Source organism: Barbus barbus (assembly GCF_936440315.1).
Source record: "Barbus barbus genome assembly, chromosome: 21".
Lineage (NCBI taxonomy): Eukaryota > Metazoa > Chordata > Actinopteri > Cypriniformes > Cyprinidae > Barbus > Barbus barbus.
This window is the reverse complement of record NC_136749.1, coordinates 2,691,315-2,707,830: the sequence shown is the minus strand read 5'-3', so window position 1 is coordinate 2,707,830 and position 16,516 is coordinate 2,691,315. Positions and strand designations below refer to the sequence as shown.

The 16,516-nt window shown below is 34.6% G+C and overlaps 1 protein-coding gene across 1 annotated transcript in view; it reads right to left on the bottom strand.

Moving 5' to 3' along the window:
* The window catches only part of rpa2 (replication protein A2), a 22,178-nt gene extending 5,851 nt beyond the window's left edge, over positions 1-16,327 (bottom strand). Inside the window, exons 1-6 of the mRNA XM_079445120.1 lie at positions 16,165-16,327; positions 15,989-16,071; positions 11,740-11,841; positions 6,800-6,913; positions 2,748-2,822; positions 2,272-2,388 (exon numbers count right to left, since the gene is read on the bottom strand). Of these exons, the coding sequence (XP_079301246.1) occupies positions 2,272-2,388; positions 2,748-2,822; positions 6,800-6,913; positions 11,740-11,841; positions 15,989-16,071; positions 16,165-16,177 (504 nt within the window). The 5' untranslated portion in view covers positions 16,178-16,327. The remainder of the gene's footprint in view (positions 1-2,271; positions 2,389-2,747; positions 2,823-6,799; positions 6,914-11,739; positions 11,842-15,988; positions 16,072-16,164) is intronic.
* Between the last annotated feature and the right edge of the window lie 189 nt (positions 16,328-16,516).

Below are 16,516 nucleotides of genomic sequence, written 5' to 3'. Positions count from 1 at the left end.
CTTAGCTGTAAACCAAACTGTCACTTTAATGAAACTATTGTTTTTCCCACTAATAAAAATATGTAATAATTATCTAGCTCCACACCGGAGAGCTGCTTTATAATCAAAAATCAAGTTCTAATTCTAACTGAAAGCGACACCGACTCTGGTTTTTCATGTTTAATACCGTAAAGATGCTTGAATTAAGGCTATTGCATGAAGTGCTATATAAATAAACATGATGTGACCGGACATCACTGGAGTAACGTTACATTACTGAGAAGCAGAGCTCATGCAAACATCCATGCATTTTTAACTGCTGCTTTCACACTGCTGTCAGTTTTTGTTGTGTTTATTTAGTTACTGAGACGAAAGCGCGCAATATATATTAACATGTTCATCCAAACGCCGCTCAAGTTCAGATGCATTTTCTCTGAAGCGCTGTGTCTTCTTGAAAATATGTCGACAATTTTGTATTGTCGATAATGTCGACTAATCGTTGCAGCCCTACAGCTCACATGCTAAGATTGTCGTCACGCTACCCCATCTCCACCCCAATAATTAGCGCCGTTTTGTTTAGTCTTTGACCGCACATATAGGAACATTTCTGAAATATCATCATTCTACTAAAGAAATTTATTTCAAGCACTTTCAAGGACCTATATTTGTTTTCAAGTACTTTCAAGAAGCGTGGGAACCCTGCCTAGGGGTGTGACAATACACTTAGCTCACGAGACGAGACAAAATACAGATACTTGGTTCACTAGAACGAGACCGTATTTAAGCACTATTTATAAGATTTTTATTTTAAATGACAAAATATTTGTCTTTTAATCACACAAATCAAAACAATGCAGATGTATTTTGAAATATTTTAACTAATCTAGGGCTGTAACTAACGATTCTTTTGGTAATCAAGTAATCTACTCATTATTTTGACAATTGAGTAATCTGATATTTTTTAGTAACACAAATAGACCTAAGTGAAAAACAGGCTTTAGTATGACCATTTATACATAAACTAACGATGAGGCAATAATAACTGGCTCAAATAAAGTATCAAAACCAAGTAATTATATTGGTTTTATTGAACAACACTGATAAAAATAGGCCTACATAACGCAATACGCCTACACAAAATATGAACAAACAACTTAAGTATATTATGTATTATAACACATACCTGCAGAGGGCGCCAACGGCCTTCACGTTACAGCGCGATTCAAGCACCTTTAAATCCATGTAATTTTTCATATTTGGCCACGTGCAAACTCAGAAAGGGTTTGAACTTTTATTTTGAAATCGCGATGTTCAAGAAATCGCATATTTAGAAATATGTTGATGTATTCTCCTGTGTTGGCATAGGTTTATAAATGAATTGCGTTACAAATCTAGTGAGATAACATGCACTGTTTTCCCAGATGAATGCTAAAGGGATAGTTCACCCAAAAATGACAATTGTGTCATCATTTACTCATCCTCAAGTAGTTCCAAACCTGTATGAATGTCTTTGTTCTGCCGAACACAAAGGAAGATATTTTGAAGAAAGTTTGTAATCAGGTTGTTTTGGGGCACCATTGACTTCCATAGTAGGAAAACAAATACTATGGAAGTCAATGGTGCCCCAGAAGTGCTCCGTTTCCCACATTCTTCAGAATATCTTCCTTTGTGTTCAGCAGAACAAAGACAGGTTTGGAGCTACTTGAGGGTGAGTAAATGACAATTTTCATTTTTGGGTGAACTATCCCTTTAAACATGACAAACTCACAGCACATGCATAAGAAGAGTTTGTGGACCGAGCGGCTGAGATGGAGACAGACTTCAAGCTTGTAAATGATATGCGTTGCCAAATGAAACCAAACAAGCAGCACATGCAATAAAAGACCAAACAATATAATGCAAGCACTGTCACAGGTTTTACCACAAACACAACTTTATACGAATATTGCGAGACCGCTTTTCACTTTAAGGAGTAATATCGGAGATCTCGTGTGAAACGGCTCTGTATTTATATCAGACACGCTGCATTAAGTTTTATCAAGGAAAAAAAAACCTCACTTATTTCATATATACTGCTCTTTAAAAATTCAAGTACTATTCAAGTACCTTCTGAAAAATATGGCCGTTTTAAAGGGTTTTCCAGGACTTGAATTTCAAAAAGTCAAGTACTTAAAGCACTTTAAGCACCTTGTACAAACCCTGAAATAAGCATATCATAAATGTAATCTATGAGCTGCAGTGTGAGCAAGAGAAAAGCAGAAGTGTAGTGAGAGAAGGATATGCTAGTCTCACCATGCTCTGTGGTTTGCTCTGCTGCATGTGAGCGTTCACAACCTCCAGCATGTGTGAAGTGACTTCATTCATGTCCTCCAGCACTCGGACGCTGAACGCAACCAAAGACCTGTTATTCTGAAATGAGACCAAACACTCGTGGTTAGTATTTTATATACTATTCACATATATATTACTGAAGATGTTTAGGGAGCCATGATGGATAGAGACCAATGGGCCAGTAGGGTTACTCTATTTGAAGATACACACTTTAATAGTGCACAAGGGAGTAATGAACCTGCTGCTCACTAACAGTCTTCCAGCAGAGGAATATAAACACATGAAGCAAAAAAAGATTCTATCATTCCTCAAACTGCAGAATGCACATGAAATTATATTTTAATAATTAAATAGTGCAACAACTCCATCCACACATGTAAGCACATGTAAAACAGCACTTTAATTTAGATTTTCATTAATTGAACATAAGTTCTCACCTGAAAAGAGCGGAGGTTGCCGGAGACTTTGACGTAAGTGCCTGGAGGAATGACTGAGTTATCCACACCCATGTCCTGGAAAAACAAATATTTATGAATAAATAAATTAGGGGTGTCCTCGACTAACGATGTTCATAGCAGAAGCGGAATTTTCGGGGCAAAACATTACATTCCAGTCATAAATACCGACGTTAACAGAGGGAAAATGTGTAACTGTAAGAGATGGGTTGTTTTTTGTGGTACGCTCAACGGATGAACATTTAGAGACTGAAATGCTAGGGGCAAGGTTGCAACTGTAATGCTCGAGTTAGTGTATTATTCATCTTTTATCCATTTACTCATGATCATTCATATATTATGCACTGGCTTATATCCTTCTTTAATGTGTTTATTTTTGATTATCACTATTCTTTTATGCATTTACCTATGATCATTATCATTATTACTGATATCAGCTGTGTGTATCAACAATAAACAGTTGTATTTGCTTGATTAGTATGGTGTAAAGACCTTTTATTGACACCTTCTCTCGCCTCACTGGTCTCACATCAGTTTTGAAAACCAAAACAGAAACCATACTAAAACAGTAACGGACGCCTCGCAGACACAAACGGGGTAAATAATGTTTTGTGTTTTGTTTAAAAGATAGATAACATTAAACATCAGCGAAACCCTAAGAATTCACAACATTTTGTACAATAGTGCTCTCGCTGTAATGTATATGACATAGTTATTAATGCTCTGCATTTCTGTTTTGAGCTGCGTGCGCTGAAGAGGACCAGTAGAATGAAGCATTTGATAGCAGGTTTATAATCAATGGGACTTAACTTCTCTCATAGAATACGCTTCGTTACAATCTGCACAGAATGCTACTGTTTCAGCTATTAAAATACTTCAGTTTTGTATGAAATGGCAAAGTGATTGTATTTTGTTTCTTTATTTTATTAAGTTCATTTAGAAAAACTCTGAGCATTTTTTATTCGATTAAATGTAAGTTTTTGTTTTTTAAAGTGACCAATTTAGCCTTCTCAAATCATCACGACTTGTCTAAAATTAAATCTAGTTATAAAACAGCTCCACAATGTTAGTTTAAACGCTTAACCTAGATAAATGTGCACTGACGCATATCCAGTCATTTGTGCGGCGAGTGGAAGCTGAAGCGCTCTTTACAGGACGTGGACGTGCCAGAGAGATCACTTGCATTGGAAACATTTCAAATACGCTGTCATTTTTGCTCATAAGAGTAATAGGCTACGTTGTTTGGAACTGTAAAGGGTCTACTTTTATTTGTGTGCACTCAAATTATCAACATGTTTTTATAAAATAAAGAAAAAAAAGCAGTTTCAGTTTTGAGCAGGAGCGCTTCTGAAAAACTCTAAAGGCACATCCATGAGGAGACGGCGAGTCAGGACCATCATCAAAAGCATGGATGATCCAAAATGCAGCTTTTCCCGAAGCATTGGGAACTTTTATTAGTAACCACGCTCCAAATTCTCCCTGATGCTCTGCATGGTCAGCTGTCACCTGTATGCTAATGCGTGCAAATATGCGTTGCTTTGGCGATGTGTAATACTTATAATATAATCAGTAGGCTATTTCATACAGTCTCCATGTGTGCTCTGCGCGTAGCCTATATGGGCACAATTAAAGGAAAGAAGCTAAATGAGCCCGAGTCCAACCCGAGCCCGATCTGTAAAAAACAAACAAACAAACAAACAAAAAAAACGGCCCAAGCCCGGCCCGAATGGACTCAGCGTGTCGGGCTCGCAGACCTCTAATCTCTGAATGAACTCATTTTGGGCGTGTTCTTCACGCAACAACTATTACAATATTATTATAATGTTATGTGTATATGACCGTCTCAGTCATAGTCATTAATATTATTGTTGTTTGTCCTGCTCGCGCTGTGCGCTGAAGAGATAATACCCGTACAATGAAATGCTTTACTGTAGCGTCTAATGCATCTTATACGAGATAAAGAATGCACGATATACATATAAACCGGCTGAAATATTTTGAAATCACTTGTACCCTGATAACTGATCGAAAAAATCCAGTCATTAACTCTGCCTGTGTCAGTTTGAGTCGAGGTAAACTTTTAAATTCCTGCCGCCAAGATGCTTCTCTGTCAGTCACGGATTATAGAAACTGAAACTTAAATCTATAGGGATTTATTCACACGTTAAAATATTTATAAAGCTTTCTTTTAAGATTCTTATTTACTGCATTATCATAATAGGCTGTATATTAACTTATTTGGAGTAAACCTGTACTTCTATGTGAAAGCACCCCCATTATAGCCAAAATGGCATGAATTAACACCCCGCAAATATTCGACTGTGCGATTAGGAGTCGAATCAGGCTCCTCGTATCGAAGCATCGAACCGTCAACTATTTGGGGTCACCCCTAAAATATATGAAGGTTATTAACCTCAGGGTTCACAAATCTTTTGATCAGTAAACTTTGGAAGAGATTTTAACAATTTTATCAGGGTTTCTGCATGTTCGATGGTAAATTTAAGAGTTTTTAAAAGACCTTTTAAAGATCAGTTAAGACCAACACACGCACACACACACAAACACACACACACACACGCGCGCGCGCAAACACACACACAGCTTAAGGTTTAATAGTAATGGGAATAACTTTTGCTGTACTCTGATCACACTGCAAAAACCACACTGTGATTTTCTTCCTCAGAATTTGTGTCTCTTTTTCTTAAATCAAGATACATTTACTTGAAGCATAAAGACAGAAAATAAGAAGCCTTGTTTTATGAGAAATTGATCAAAATAAGAGTTAATGATTTAAACAAGTGTCTGTCAATGGACTTAAAAAAATCCACTTAGGTCAAACGGAAAATAAAATTTCATTCCCCAATGAGAGATATTTGTTCTCAATTGTGTTCAAATTTTCAAGAAATTTGCATCTGAAGTAAATTAAGGATGTTGAGATACTTGTACTGAAAAACAAAAATACAGAGGAAGACAATTTTCACAATGCATGAAACATTTATTGCTATGACTACAAATGTTTCTGCTCCGATTGACTTTTAGTGCAAGGACAAAGTGCGAATTACAACTTAAGACCATTTTAGGACCTGCAGAAACCATACAGATTGCACACAAAAGGACAATTTCTAGCAAGCAAAGCTGGGGATAACACGACAAATCTATTAATAACTATAGAAATGTCCATAACTTTATTTACTCATTTCAATGCCAGTTTCGTATCATAGGGATTGGGTTTTTGTTCATATTTTGAACTAGTTTTATCTTAATATTTAACATTTTAATTTTTAGTAATTTTGTTGTGTTTTGCCATTTTTAATGGTTCTTGATTGTTTAAATTCACCTATATAACATGCATTGATTTCAATTATAATTTTAGTTATTATAGTATATTGTTAAATCAAATGAAATCTAGCTGAAATAAACTTATTTATAGATACATTTATTTATATTTAAATTTGGTAACACTATTTCAATAGACATTCTACTAACAGTAAGTAACTTTGCAACTCCATGTTAACTAGCAGTCATTAGAGTATTAGTAGACTGTCTGCTTCATATCCTCTAACACTTTATTTTGATGGCTCCACAGCATACTGAGTATGAGAAACTGTGCAAGTATATGTCAACATATTCTACTAACCCTAAACCTACCCTACTGAGAGTTAGTAAACATGTAGTTGCAAATTAATGAGAATTAGTTGACATGTAGTTATAAAGTTACTTATAGTTAGTAGAATGTCTAAAGTGGACTATCAAAATAAAGTGAAACCTTAAATTTACATTAAGTAACAAATATGATTGTTAATGGTTTCAGTGCAATAAGTGTATTGCTATTAATATTCTTCCGCGAAACAATGTAGTTCCTCAGAAACGGTTGTGGTTCCAACAAAGAGGTTGCCGAGCAACACACAAATGTAAAAAATGTGTTTGTAGAGTAATTTACAACAGCTTCGAACTTGGCTCAACCAATCAGAATCAAGGACTGGAACTATCCGTTTATAAATCAAATTTCATTATGATTACATCTAAAGCCGTACCTCTGTGTCGATCCACTGCTTCACATCCATGGGAGCTGCTGTCATGTCATCCACCTTATACTGGATGTTGATTGTGGATTTATCAGTGCTTCTGATCACACCAACAATAGTTACCTAGACAAATCCAGACAAAAAAGCCATCAAGTCACTTGTGTGTCCATAAGAGAAAACGCTTGTGTATCAGCCATTCAGCCATGACTGCTTGCACAACTACTTGTTTCACCATCATGACCCTGGCGTTTAATTTCAGAGCACGTAAACACAGAGAGGCATTCATGCGATGACAGATTATTTCTACTTTTTACAGCCGTCAAGTGATGCAGACAAACTTGTTTAAACAACTTTTCATATTTTGAATTTGACTAAGCTTTTATATTTTTAACTTTTAATATTTAATTACTAGGAACAGATTTAGTAGCAGAAAAAAGCAAAAAAAGGTGCGAAAGATCATGTCACTGGGCAGAAAATGTATTGATTTAAAGGTGCAGTGTGTAAATATTTGCATCATCCATCAGTGAGGTTAAGCAAATTATAAAATTAGATTAAGGAATTATATTTACTTTATTCAGTGAACTAAATATTATTATTACTTGTTCATCATTGTGTCAGTGTGTTTTATTCGCAAAAACAACCCCGTGACAAAACGCACTCTGTAGAACAGTTTGTCCGTTTAGGGCTACCGTAGAAACACGGCGGCACGTAGATAGAAATTGCTCATACTAAGGTAATACAAACATAAGTTCATTATGAAAGGTCTCTGAAAACATTGTTGTGTATATTGCATTTATGTCAATAGATCATCCTAAATATTACACACTGCACCTTTAAGAGAAAAGCTCTTAGTAGGGGATTTCAACTGTTGATATTTGTCAAGCGCAACCAGGAACGCTTGCTAATGATGCAAGATAACACAAATATAAAATGAAACGTTTTCAGTGTCAAAATAATTGCAGGCGATTATGAGTCAACGAGAAGAGCAGAAATCATGATCACAATTAAAAAAAGGTTCAGCCCTACCTACTTGTTTTTAAAATATGCTAAATTATTTCACAGAAAAGGGATTAAAACATTTAATTTGTTCATGATCTGTTGGAGGATTATGATTTCATACGTCTGACTCACACACAGTGGTATTTTAAGGGTAGTTATTTAGAGAAGTGGTTCTGTGATACATGACCACAGAGAGCATCTTCAAGCGGTACACAGAAAAAATTACACTTTTAAAATTCATATTTTATCCAAATAGTTACGGTTCTACTAAATGACAGTCTTTGTGCTCTTAAAGCCTGTGAGACTGATTTACTAGAAGAGGTCTGCTTCTGACTCTGTTTGAGCTAAAACAATTTAAGCTAAATTCAATATATACTTGTCTTTTAGTAAACCAATCTCACAGACTTCATCTTTGGTATGTAAATACAAATAATGTACAGTCAGTCGTTTGTTAATGTAAAATAAAGCCTGGCGGGTTTATCAGAACCCCAATGCAGAGTGGAGGAATAGATTTGTTTGTATGAGTGGGAATGACAAACGTTAACTCTCTCATCAGAGGTGTTTTTGTTTTTGTTTTAAAGCAGACCCCCAGAATATTTTTTTTTATGAATATCTGACCATGCAATGTCAAAAATACCAGAACCTCTGTTTAATTTTTTTTTTTTTTTATAATTGTTTTGTAGGTAATATTCATTAAAAAATGTTTTTTAAGTAATACCCCTCTGGCCCTCTTCGGTAATTTTTGACCGAAAAATTTTATATTTTGAATTTTTTTAAATCTTAGCTTCATCAGAATGATATGACACTTGGTGACTTCTGTCACATTAGCAATATAAACACACAAACAAATCATGGATATGATCCGGATATGTTAAGGGGTAAAAAATAAAAATAGTCACACTTGACTTCTTCGCGGTCAAAAATGACCGACATAGGAAATGAATGGGAAATATGAAAAAAAGTGAAAAGTCAGTGAATCTTTTGGTGGTACAAACTACAAATCTGTCACTGGTCAGAAAAAAAGTGTGCAGCAATCAAGGGGTGACTGTCTGGAATATCAGGAGTGCAAAATAGACACCCACACATGCGCACACACACACACACACACACACACACAGAAATGAGCTTGTAAGACAATATTAGGGTTGGTGAATGCAGAGCTGGTCCCTGCGCGGCTCGTGCATCAAAGGCTGGTTCCTGCACGGCAAAAATTGTAAAAAAACTAAATTTAAAAATGTAAAAAATACATATGAATTCCAATGGACAAAATAGCTCCTTAAAATTGTATAAATATTGCATAGTAGGGCTGGGCGATATGGGAAAAATATCATATCACAATTTCTTTTTAGAAAATCACGATTTTATCACGATTCTTTGTCATGTCAAGAGCTGATAATGTAAAAACTGTAACTTGAATGCAATGTAAGTCGCTTTGGATAAAAGCGTCTGCTAAATGCATAAATGTAAATGTAAATGTAAATGTTGGTTTTACAAGTTGTCTGAGCATTACAGCCAAACTAGAAAGACAAAGATGCATGGCAGATATTTAGGCCAAAGTGGGCGAAGATAAAAAATCTGTCATTATTTTATCTTTCTTATTAAAAAATAAGAACAAAGATACACATTACAAATACATATAATATATAATAAAACAAGTGCTTTATTTTCAGGTACAATAGGTGTATTTAGCAGAGCATTCAATGAAATTGAATGAACAAATATAAAAATAAAACACTAGATAGACTGATTCCTAAAGCAACTGTATTAAAGTTTTTCAGTCAAAAATAGTGAGGGATTTTTCTCTTTGCGTTTTGTTGTTTTGTTAACGTTAAATGAATAGTTCCCCCAAAAACAAATATTCTGTCATCTGTCTGTCAATTCTGTCATAATGTTTTATTTTTATACCATCATTTACTCAAAAGTTGTTTTAAACCTGAATGAGTTTCTTTCTTCTGCTGAACATAAATGCTATTTTGAAGAAGGTGGAAAACCAAACAGTTTCTGGTCCTCAGTGACTTCCATAGGATTTTTCTTTCCTGCTATCAAAGTCAATGTGGACCAGCAACTGTTTGGTTACCCACATTCTTCAAAATATCTTCTTTTGGGTTCAGCACAAGAAATTAATAGAGGTTTGGGAAACATGTGAGAGAGTAAATAATGACAGAAATTAAATTTTAGGGTGAACTATCCCTTTAATGACAGTCGACAGCATGTTTAGTGTCCTGTCCCTTTAAGAGCTGCACGCATCTAATATACAGGCACGCATCCATTTCTCTCTTAACTATTCACTTTCATTTTAGAGATAACCAACTGAGTCTGTATGTAAACCTTGTGTGTTTTGACAGTATTAGCGCAAAAGATAAGTTAGTTGAGTAATCAGGCGCTGTTAGACAGGCTTTTTAGTGCGCGTGCTTCAGGTGAATTAAACATTTAACCAGCAAGGCTTGAGTGCAAATAATGTACTTTTGCGATCGTGAATAAGTGCAGTGTCCTGTCAGAGTAACTCTACTGCTGTATGTGGTGTTATACAGTATATAGAGACGGAGGAGCCAGAACTGTATTTGATAATGTGTGCTGTAGCACGATACTACCATATTTCTTCAAAAGCAGATCGTGGAGACATTTTTATCGTCCACGATCAAAAATCGTCATATCGCACACCCCTATTGCATAGTATCATAAAATTAACTCAAAATCATAAATAATAATAACAAAAATATTATTGAACAAAAATATATTACATTGATTTTCCTGAAAAAAAAAAAAAAAAGTTACATTTCAAGGCTTTAAAATTTAATTTTTGACTATTTTTTTACCAGATGATGCCATTTTTCAGTTTTGGTCTATAAAGGGTCTATAAAGAAAATACTTGCTTTAGTCCTGTTTTCTGCTTCTGCGTATTATAGAGCCAATTGGATAAATAATGCAGCTATAATTGTGTGGGTGTGTTGGTATGGATGTCAGAGTGTGGTTTGTATGTGTCTCATAAAAACAAATTGTGTGTGTGCTTGTAATATTTGAGAAATAAAACTCTACTGTAAATCACAAATCCAAGCTCTGTGTGCAGCAGCAGAGTTTGCTGGCATCTAATGGGGAAAATATGGTACTGCGCCCAAACAAAATCTTACTGAGAGCTCATTTTTTGAGATATCAACCTCAAATTTGGAACACAGCTTGTTCAGATTTATGGCTTTGATTTTCTAGCAGGTTTAGAGTTCAACATGTTTCATATATAAAATATAGTTTATAAATAATTTTTCATAAACTTAAACCTGTATAACTTTTTTTTTGGTTTCACTTTTTAAACTTTTTTTACTTCAACAATAACTTCCATGGGTCTTCTTTAAAATGAGACCACACTTAAGACTGTGCTCCCAAGCTTCCAATTTTTATGACCGTTTTTTTGACATGGACATTTTTGTTTACTATGGACCTAAGTGTAATTTTTTTTTTTTGATGCACAAGGGTTAAGAGCTTTGGCATAAATGTGTGAATTACATACAGTGAAATGACTGTCGATGAAAAGACAGAATAATGGTTCAAATTTAATACAAACAAATAAATGCATTCATTCTGATCTTATTCTGCAGCACTGTGTGGTGAAATCATCTCTCACGTTTACCAGCCACGGCTTTCTCAGATCTGCTTACGTTGGATTAAAACTACAAGTTCAGTTGAGTTTGGAAAATTCTGTGTACAGTAATCATCAAAATCTCTCTTCACATGTCTCTGAAAATGACCGGATTTTGAATTCGTCCTGCAGATGCTCATTTTAACAGGCGTTTATCCAACTAGGTGATTACAGCACATTGGAAAATATCTATAACAGGAGGAATCGATACACTGCTTCGATTCCGCTGTGATGAAGGTCTATTGGGTGATATATGTTCAAATATATGTTCCCTGACTGATGGCACAATGCAGATGTAAATGTATGTTATCAGACTCACCTGTGCGATCTCTACCTCTCCCACCTTGAAGACGTCCTCCGCCTGCACGGCAGACATCAGCTGGGACACGGTGCTGGGAACGATCTGCTGCGCTCGAGTCCTCTGCACAACACACACAACAGACTTCACTGTCTCCCTGCTTCAATGACTATAGATAGCATTTAGATTGAAAATTAAACGCGAGTTGAAAGCTCAAGTAGTAGAATGTCATGTATGTGTCAGCAAAAGCCAGTCAAGAAAATGTCAGGGACATATTTAATTTTAAAATAGTAAATATACACCGCATTTTTTTTTTATTACTTTATTTAGTATTTTTATGATAATTAGCCATAGCCCTGGTGGTACTGGGATAGCAACACTCATTGTGGACAGCAACATGTGTGTAGTGAAGTAGTGCTATTTCACTATTATTTATATACTATTGCAGTACATATGAATGTTGTAAACAGTGCTTTTGTCAATTTTATTAGTTGTTTTTTATATTTCTATTTAGCTTTGATTTACATTTATTTCTGTCTTCGTAGTTAACTAGTAATTAGTATTTCTTTCAGGTAGTTGCAACATTTCTGATTTTCTAATATATGTATTTTAATTAGCGCTGTCAAATGATTAATCGCATCCAAAATACTTTTTTTTGTTTACATAATATATGTATGTGTCCACGCTTGCAACCACATGCTCCTTTAAAGGATTACACACACACAGCGGTATGCAGTGACATTTAAGAGGGTTTATTCGCCAAATAACCTTAAAGTCATGTTGCTGAAAAATGTGTTAATAAATGTTGTGTGTATGGACTCTTGTTTTTGTTCGACGTTAGCTTCCTGCCCACTAGTTTTTGCCTCTTACAAAAGCCACAAAGCCTTTTAAGACGACAGTAAAGGCTAAAGTCATGCCTGAGCTGTAGTTAGGCTGAAACTTGAAAAGTTGCACAATGTTTAGGTTTTATTATTTTTTTTATTACTATTATTTTGATTTATGTCTTAGTTTTAGGTTGTGCTATGTTTATCTTTTTTAAAGTAATTTGAAGTAGATTTTTATATATTTGCAGGGCTCGCAAAATCGCTAGCCCGACGTCCCGGGGCTATTGTGTTTTCCAGTCGGGCTACCAAAATGTATCCCTGCCCTGCCCGACGGGCTTTAAATACAGGGCTCCCACGCAGTGTTCCCTCTTAGCTGAGCGCGCAGAAGAAATAATGTGCCTCGCGCACACAAAAATGAGCTGGGAAGCCATTTGATTGAATGCAGCAGTAAAAGGGAAAGAATAGCAATGCTCGGGCAAACCGCTATAGAGCTGATGTCACGACAGAGTTAGAACCGGTTTCATAGAAAGAGAAGGATGTGCATCAAACGAGTCGCTGTAGAAACTCAATACTTCAATGGTTGCAGTGCACGCAACACGAGAGACAACACAAACACAATGACATGAAATAAAACGTCCTCCTGTATTAAAGAAGAGTGGCTTGATATAGTGCTGGAAATAACGGAGGATGGGTAACAAAACTCTGAGACATGTTCAGTCACACAAGAGTATTGTACAAACTGTACTTCATCATGATGTTTAGACAGCTATAGAAGAATTCATATGTTCACGTTTTTTATATTTAACTTACAGATCTCAGCTTAAGTTTCTATTCTATTCTATTCTATCAGTTTAAATAGTTTGTTTTGATAATATATTATGTTAGGGCTATATTATAAACCTGATAAATAATCGACCTTGTTTTTGAGTCTCTTGCTCATCAAGGCTGTATTCATTTAAAAAAATACAGAATAAAACAGTGATATAGTGAAATATTATTGCAATTTCTAATATTGGTTTACTATTTTAATACCTATACTATAAAATAGCATTTATTCCTGTGATCAGAGCAGTATTTTCAGCATCATTACGCCAGCAGTGTCCCACGATCCTTCAGGAATCACTCTAATATACTGATTTATTATCAGCGTTGAAACTGTTGTGCTGCTTCATATTTATTTGGAACCTGTTACTTTTTTCTTTGATTCTTTGATTAATAAAAAGTTTAAAAGAACAGCATTTATTCAAAATAGAAATATTTTGTAACAATGGAAGTCTTTACTATCAGTTTTATCCATTTAACACATCCTTTCTGAATAAAGTTTAACTTTCTTTAAACTTTTTTAAAGTATCTTTAAAAAAGAAAAACATTTCTGACCCCAAACTTTTGAATAGTTTATATTGTAACAAAATCTCTATTTTGACTAAACACTGTTTTTTTTTTTACTTTTAATTTTTTTTTAAATATCACAGGTCCCGAAAGATACAGTATAAAAAATAAAATAAAATAAAAAAGCCGTACAACTGTTTCGAACATTGATTAAAAATCAGCGTATTATAATGACTTCTAAAGGATCGTGTGACTCTGAAAATACTGCTTTGCTTCACAGGAATTAATACAAGTTTAAAGTCTATTAAAATAGAAAACATTTATTTTAAATTGCAATAATATTTCACAATATTATTCTGTGAAATAATATTCAGTATTTTTTATCAAATAGATACAGCCTTGATGAGCATAAGACACTTTATTGATCCAAACTGAACTGCAGAGTATTGTACAGTAAACATGTTTTCTCTTTAACCTAACATATACATCATTTAGTGACATCAAGGGTCAAATCAAATATAAATAGCTCATTAAAGTTAAAAGTTACACTCTTTTGTGTGCATGCTGTACAGGTGTAAAGAATGCTTTTGCTCAGGTGACCGAAGTGTCCGCCCAATAGAGACGTTTTGCTCAGAAAGAAACAAATTAGAGGGAACATTGCTCCCACGGGTCCTTACATTTGATACAACTACACTGAAGAGTTTTTAAGGCCTTATACCATTTAACGCATTTAAAACTGTCTATGAAATCATTTTTCAAATTGCCTTAAATAGATTTTAAGAATTCTGCAGATACCTTGTAAATGGTAAAATAAAACTCTTTCCTTGATATTCGTGCATTGAAAATGTTTTTGATTGACATTTATGGTCTTTATTTTATTTGGGCTAGTTAAATTAATTTCCGGGCTACCAAAATCTGAAGAGTACCTGCCCGAAGGGATACCAGGGATTTAGAAATGTAGCGAGCCCTGATTTGTCTTTGCATTTTGAATGTAAAATGGCAATTAAATGCAGTTTTTACAGTTATTAATATGCAATTTCAGCAATAAAAATGTTAATTTTTTCTAAAAAGGAAACAAATTACTTGTTCATTTTAAGAAACTTCTTATTTTCTCTTGTATATTTAGTATTTCTCTTAAATATATACATGCATGTGTGTGTATTTATACATACATAAATATACACAGCACACGCATATATTATGTAAACAAAATATTTATTTTGGATGCGATTAATCGTTTGACAGCACTCATTTTAATATATGCATTTTATTTCAGCTTTACTACAAATTACTGCAAACTATCTTAATAGCTTTAGGCTTAGTTAACAAAACAACACTGTTCCCGAGCAAGAGATGGTTTCATCAGTATTTATGGTCTATTTTCTGAAGAGACAGCCTAAAAACAATAAACATCTGATAAAAGATGATAACTTTGAAAGTCAGAAACTTTAACTTTGAAGGAAGCAAAGCATACGGTGTATATAAATATAAAATGCATAAATACGTGAAAAAATGCATTTTAAAATGTTAGAAATAAAAGGTGCATTATATTAACTAGAATTGGGAATTTATAATGTGCATGCATGTACTGTATTGTATTAATAATTAGTTCTACTTACAATTAAGCTTCTTTAGGCAACATATGTGAGCCTGGAGTAGCACAGGGATATTTATAGCAATAGCCAACAATACATTGTGTGGTCAACATTATACATTTCTCTTTTATGACAAGATCGTGTTCCATGAAGATATTTTGTAAATTTCCTACCTTAAATATATTAAAAACTATTTTTTGATTAGTAATATGCATTGCTAAGAGCTTCATTTTAACAACTTTAAAGGAGATTTTCCTCAATATTTAGATTTTTTTGCATCCTCAGATTCCAGATTTTCAAATAGTTGCATCTCAGACAAATATTGTCCTATCATAACAAACCATACATCACTGGAAAGATTATTTATTCAGCTTCAGGTGATGTATATGACACTTAAGACTGGTTTTGTGCTCCAGGGTCATGTATGTATTCTTATTCTGCGTGTTTGTTTGGTTTTGAGTTGTATATAATGCATATAAGTTACACAGACACAGGTTTCATACAGAGTTGAGGCAGACTGACCCCTTTCTTGTCTGCTCCCTGAGAGGCGGCTGGAGACCCGAATCCTCCCGGAGACTGTGTATATCCCGCCTCGCCGTATTTACCTGCAACACACTCACTCTCATTAGCCAGCTAGCACACCTCAGTACACCAGGAGCCAAAGCGAGCTACACACAACTCCTTACTAAACCACATACCTTGATTCCACATTTTACTCGAGTGCTTTTCTTCTGAACACGAACTAGATCAAAAACACTGTAAAATCTCCCGCCACTGCTGATCGCACGCTGCCTGACGTCACGACTCAAGTCCGCGCGCTGAAAGCACGCATGCGCAGACCAGCACTGCCGCGAAAGTCCTTCAGAGGCTTACAGACTGACTTCTTCTTCAACAAAAGTCATATTCTGGCCCCATTCAATATTTTTAAAATTGTAAAAATAATTTTTTTAATAAATTAAAGTTGATTTGTTTAAGCATTTTAATTTCGTGAACTCTTTAACTCTTTTATGTTATATTATATTTTATGATATTATACATTAAAAACGTATT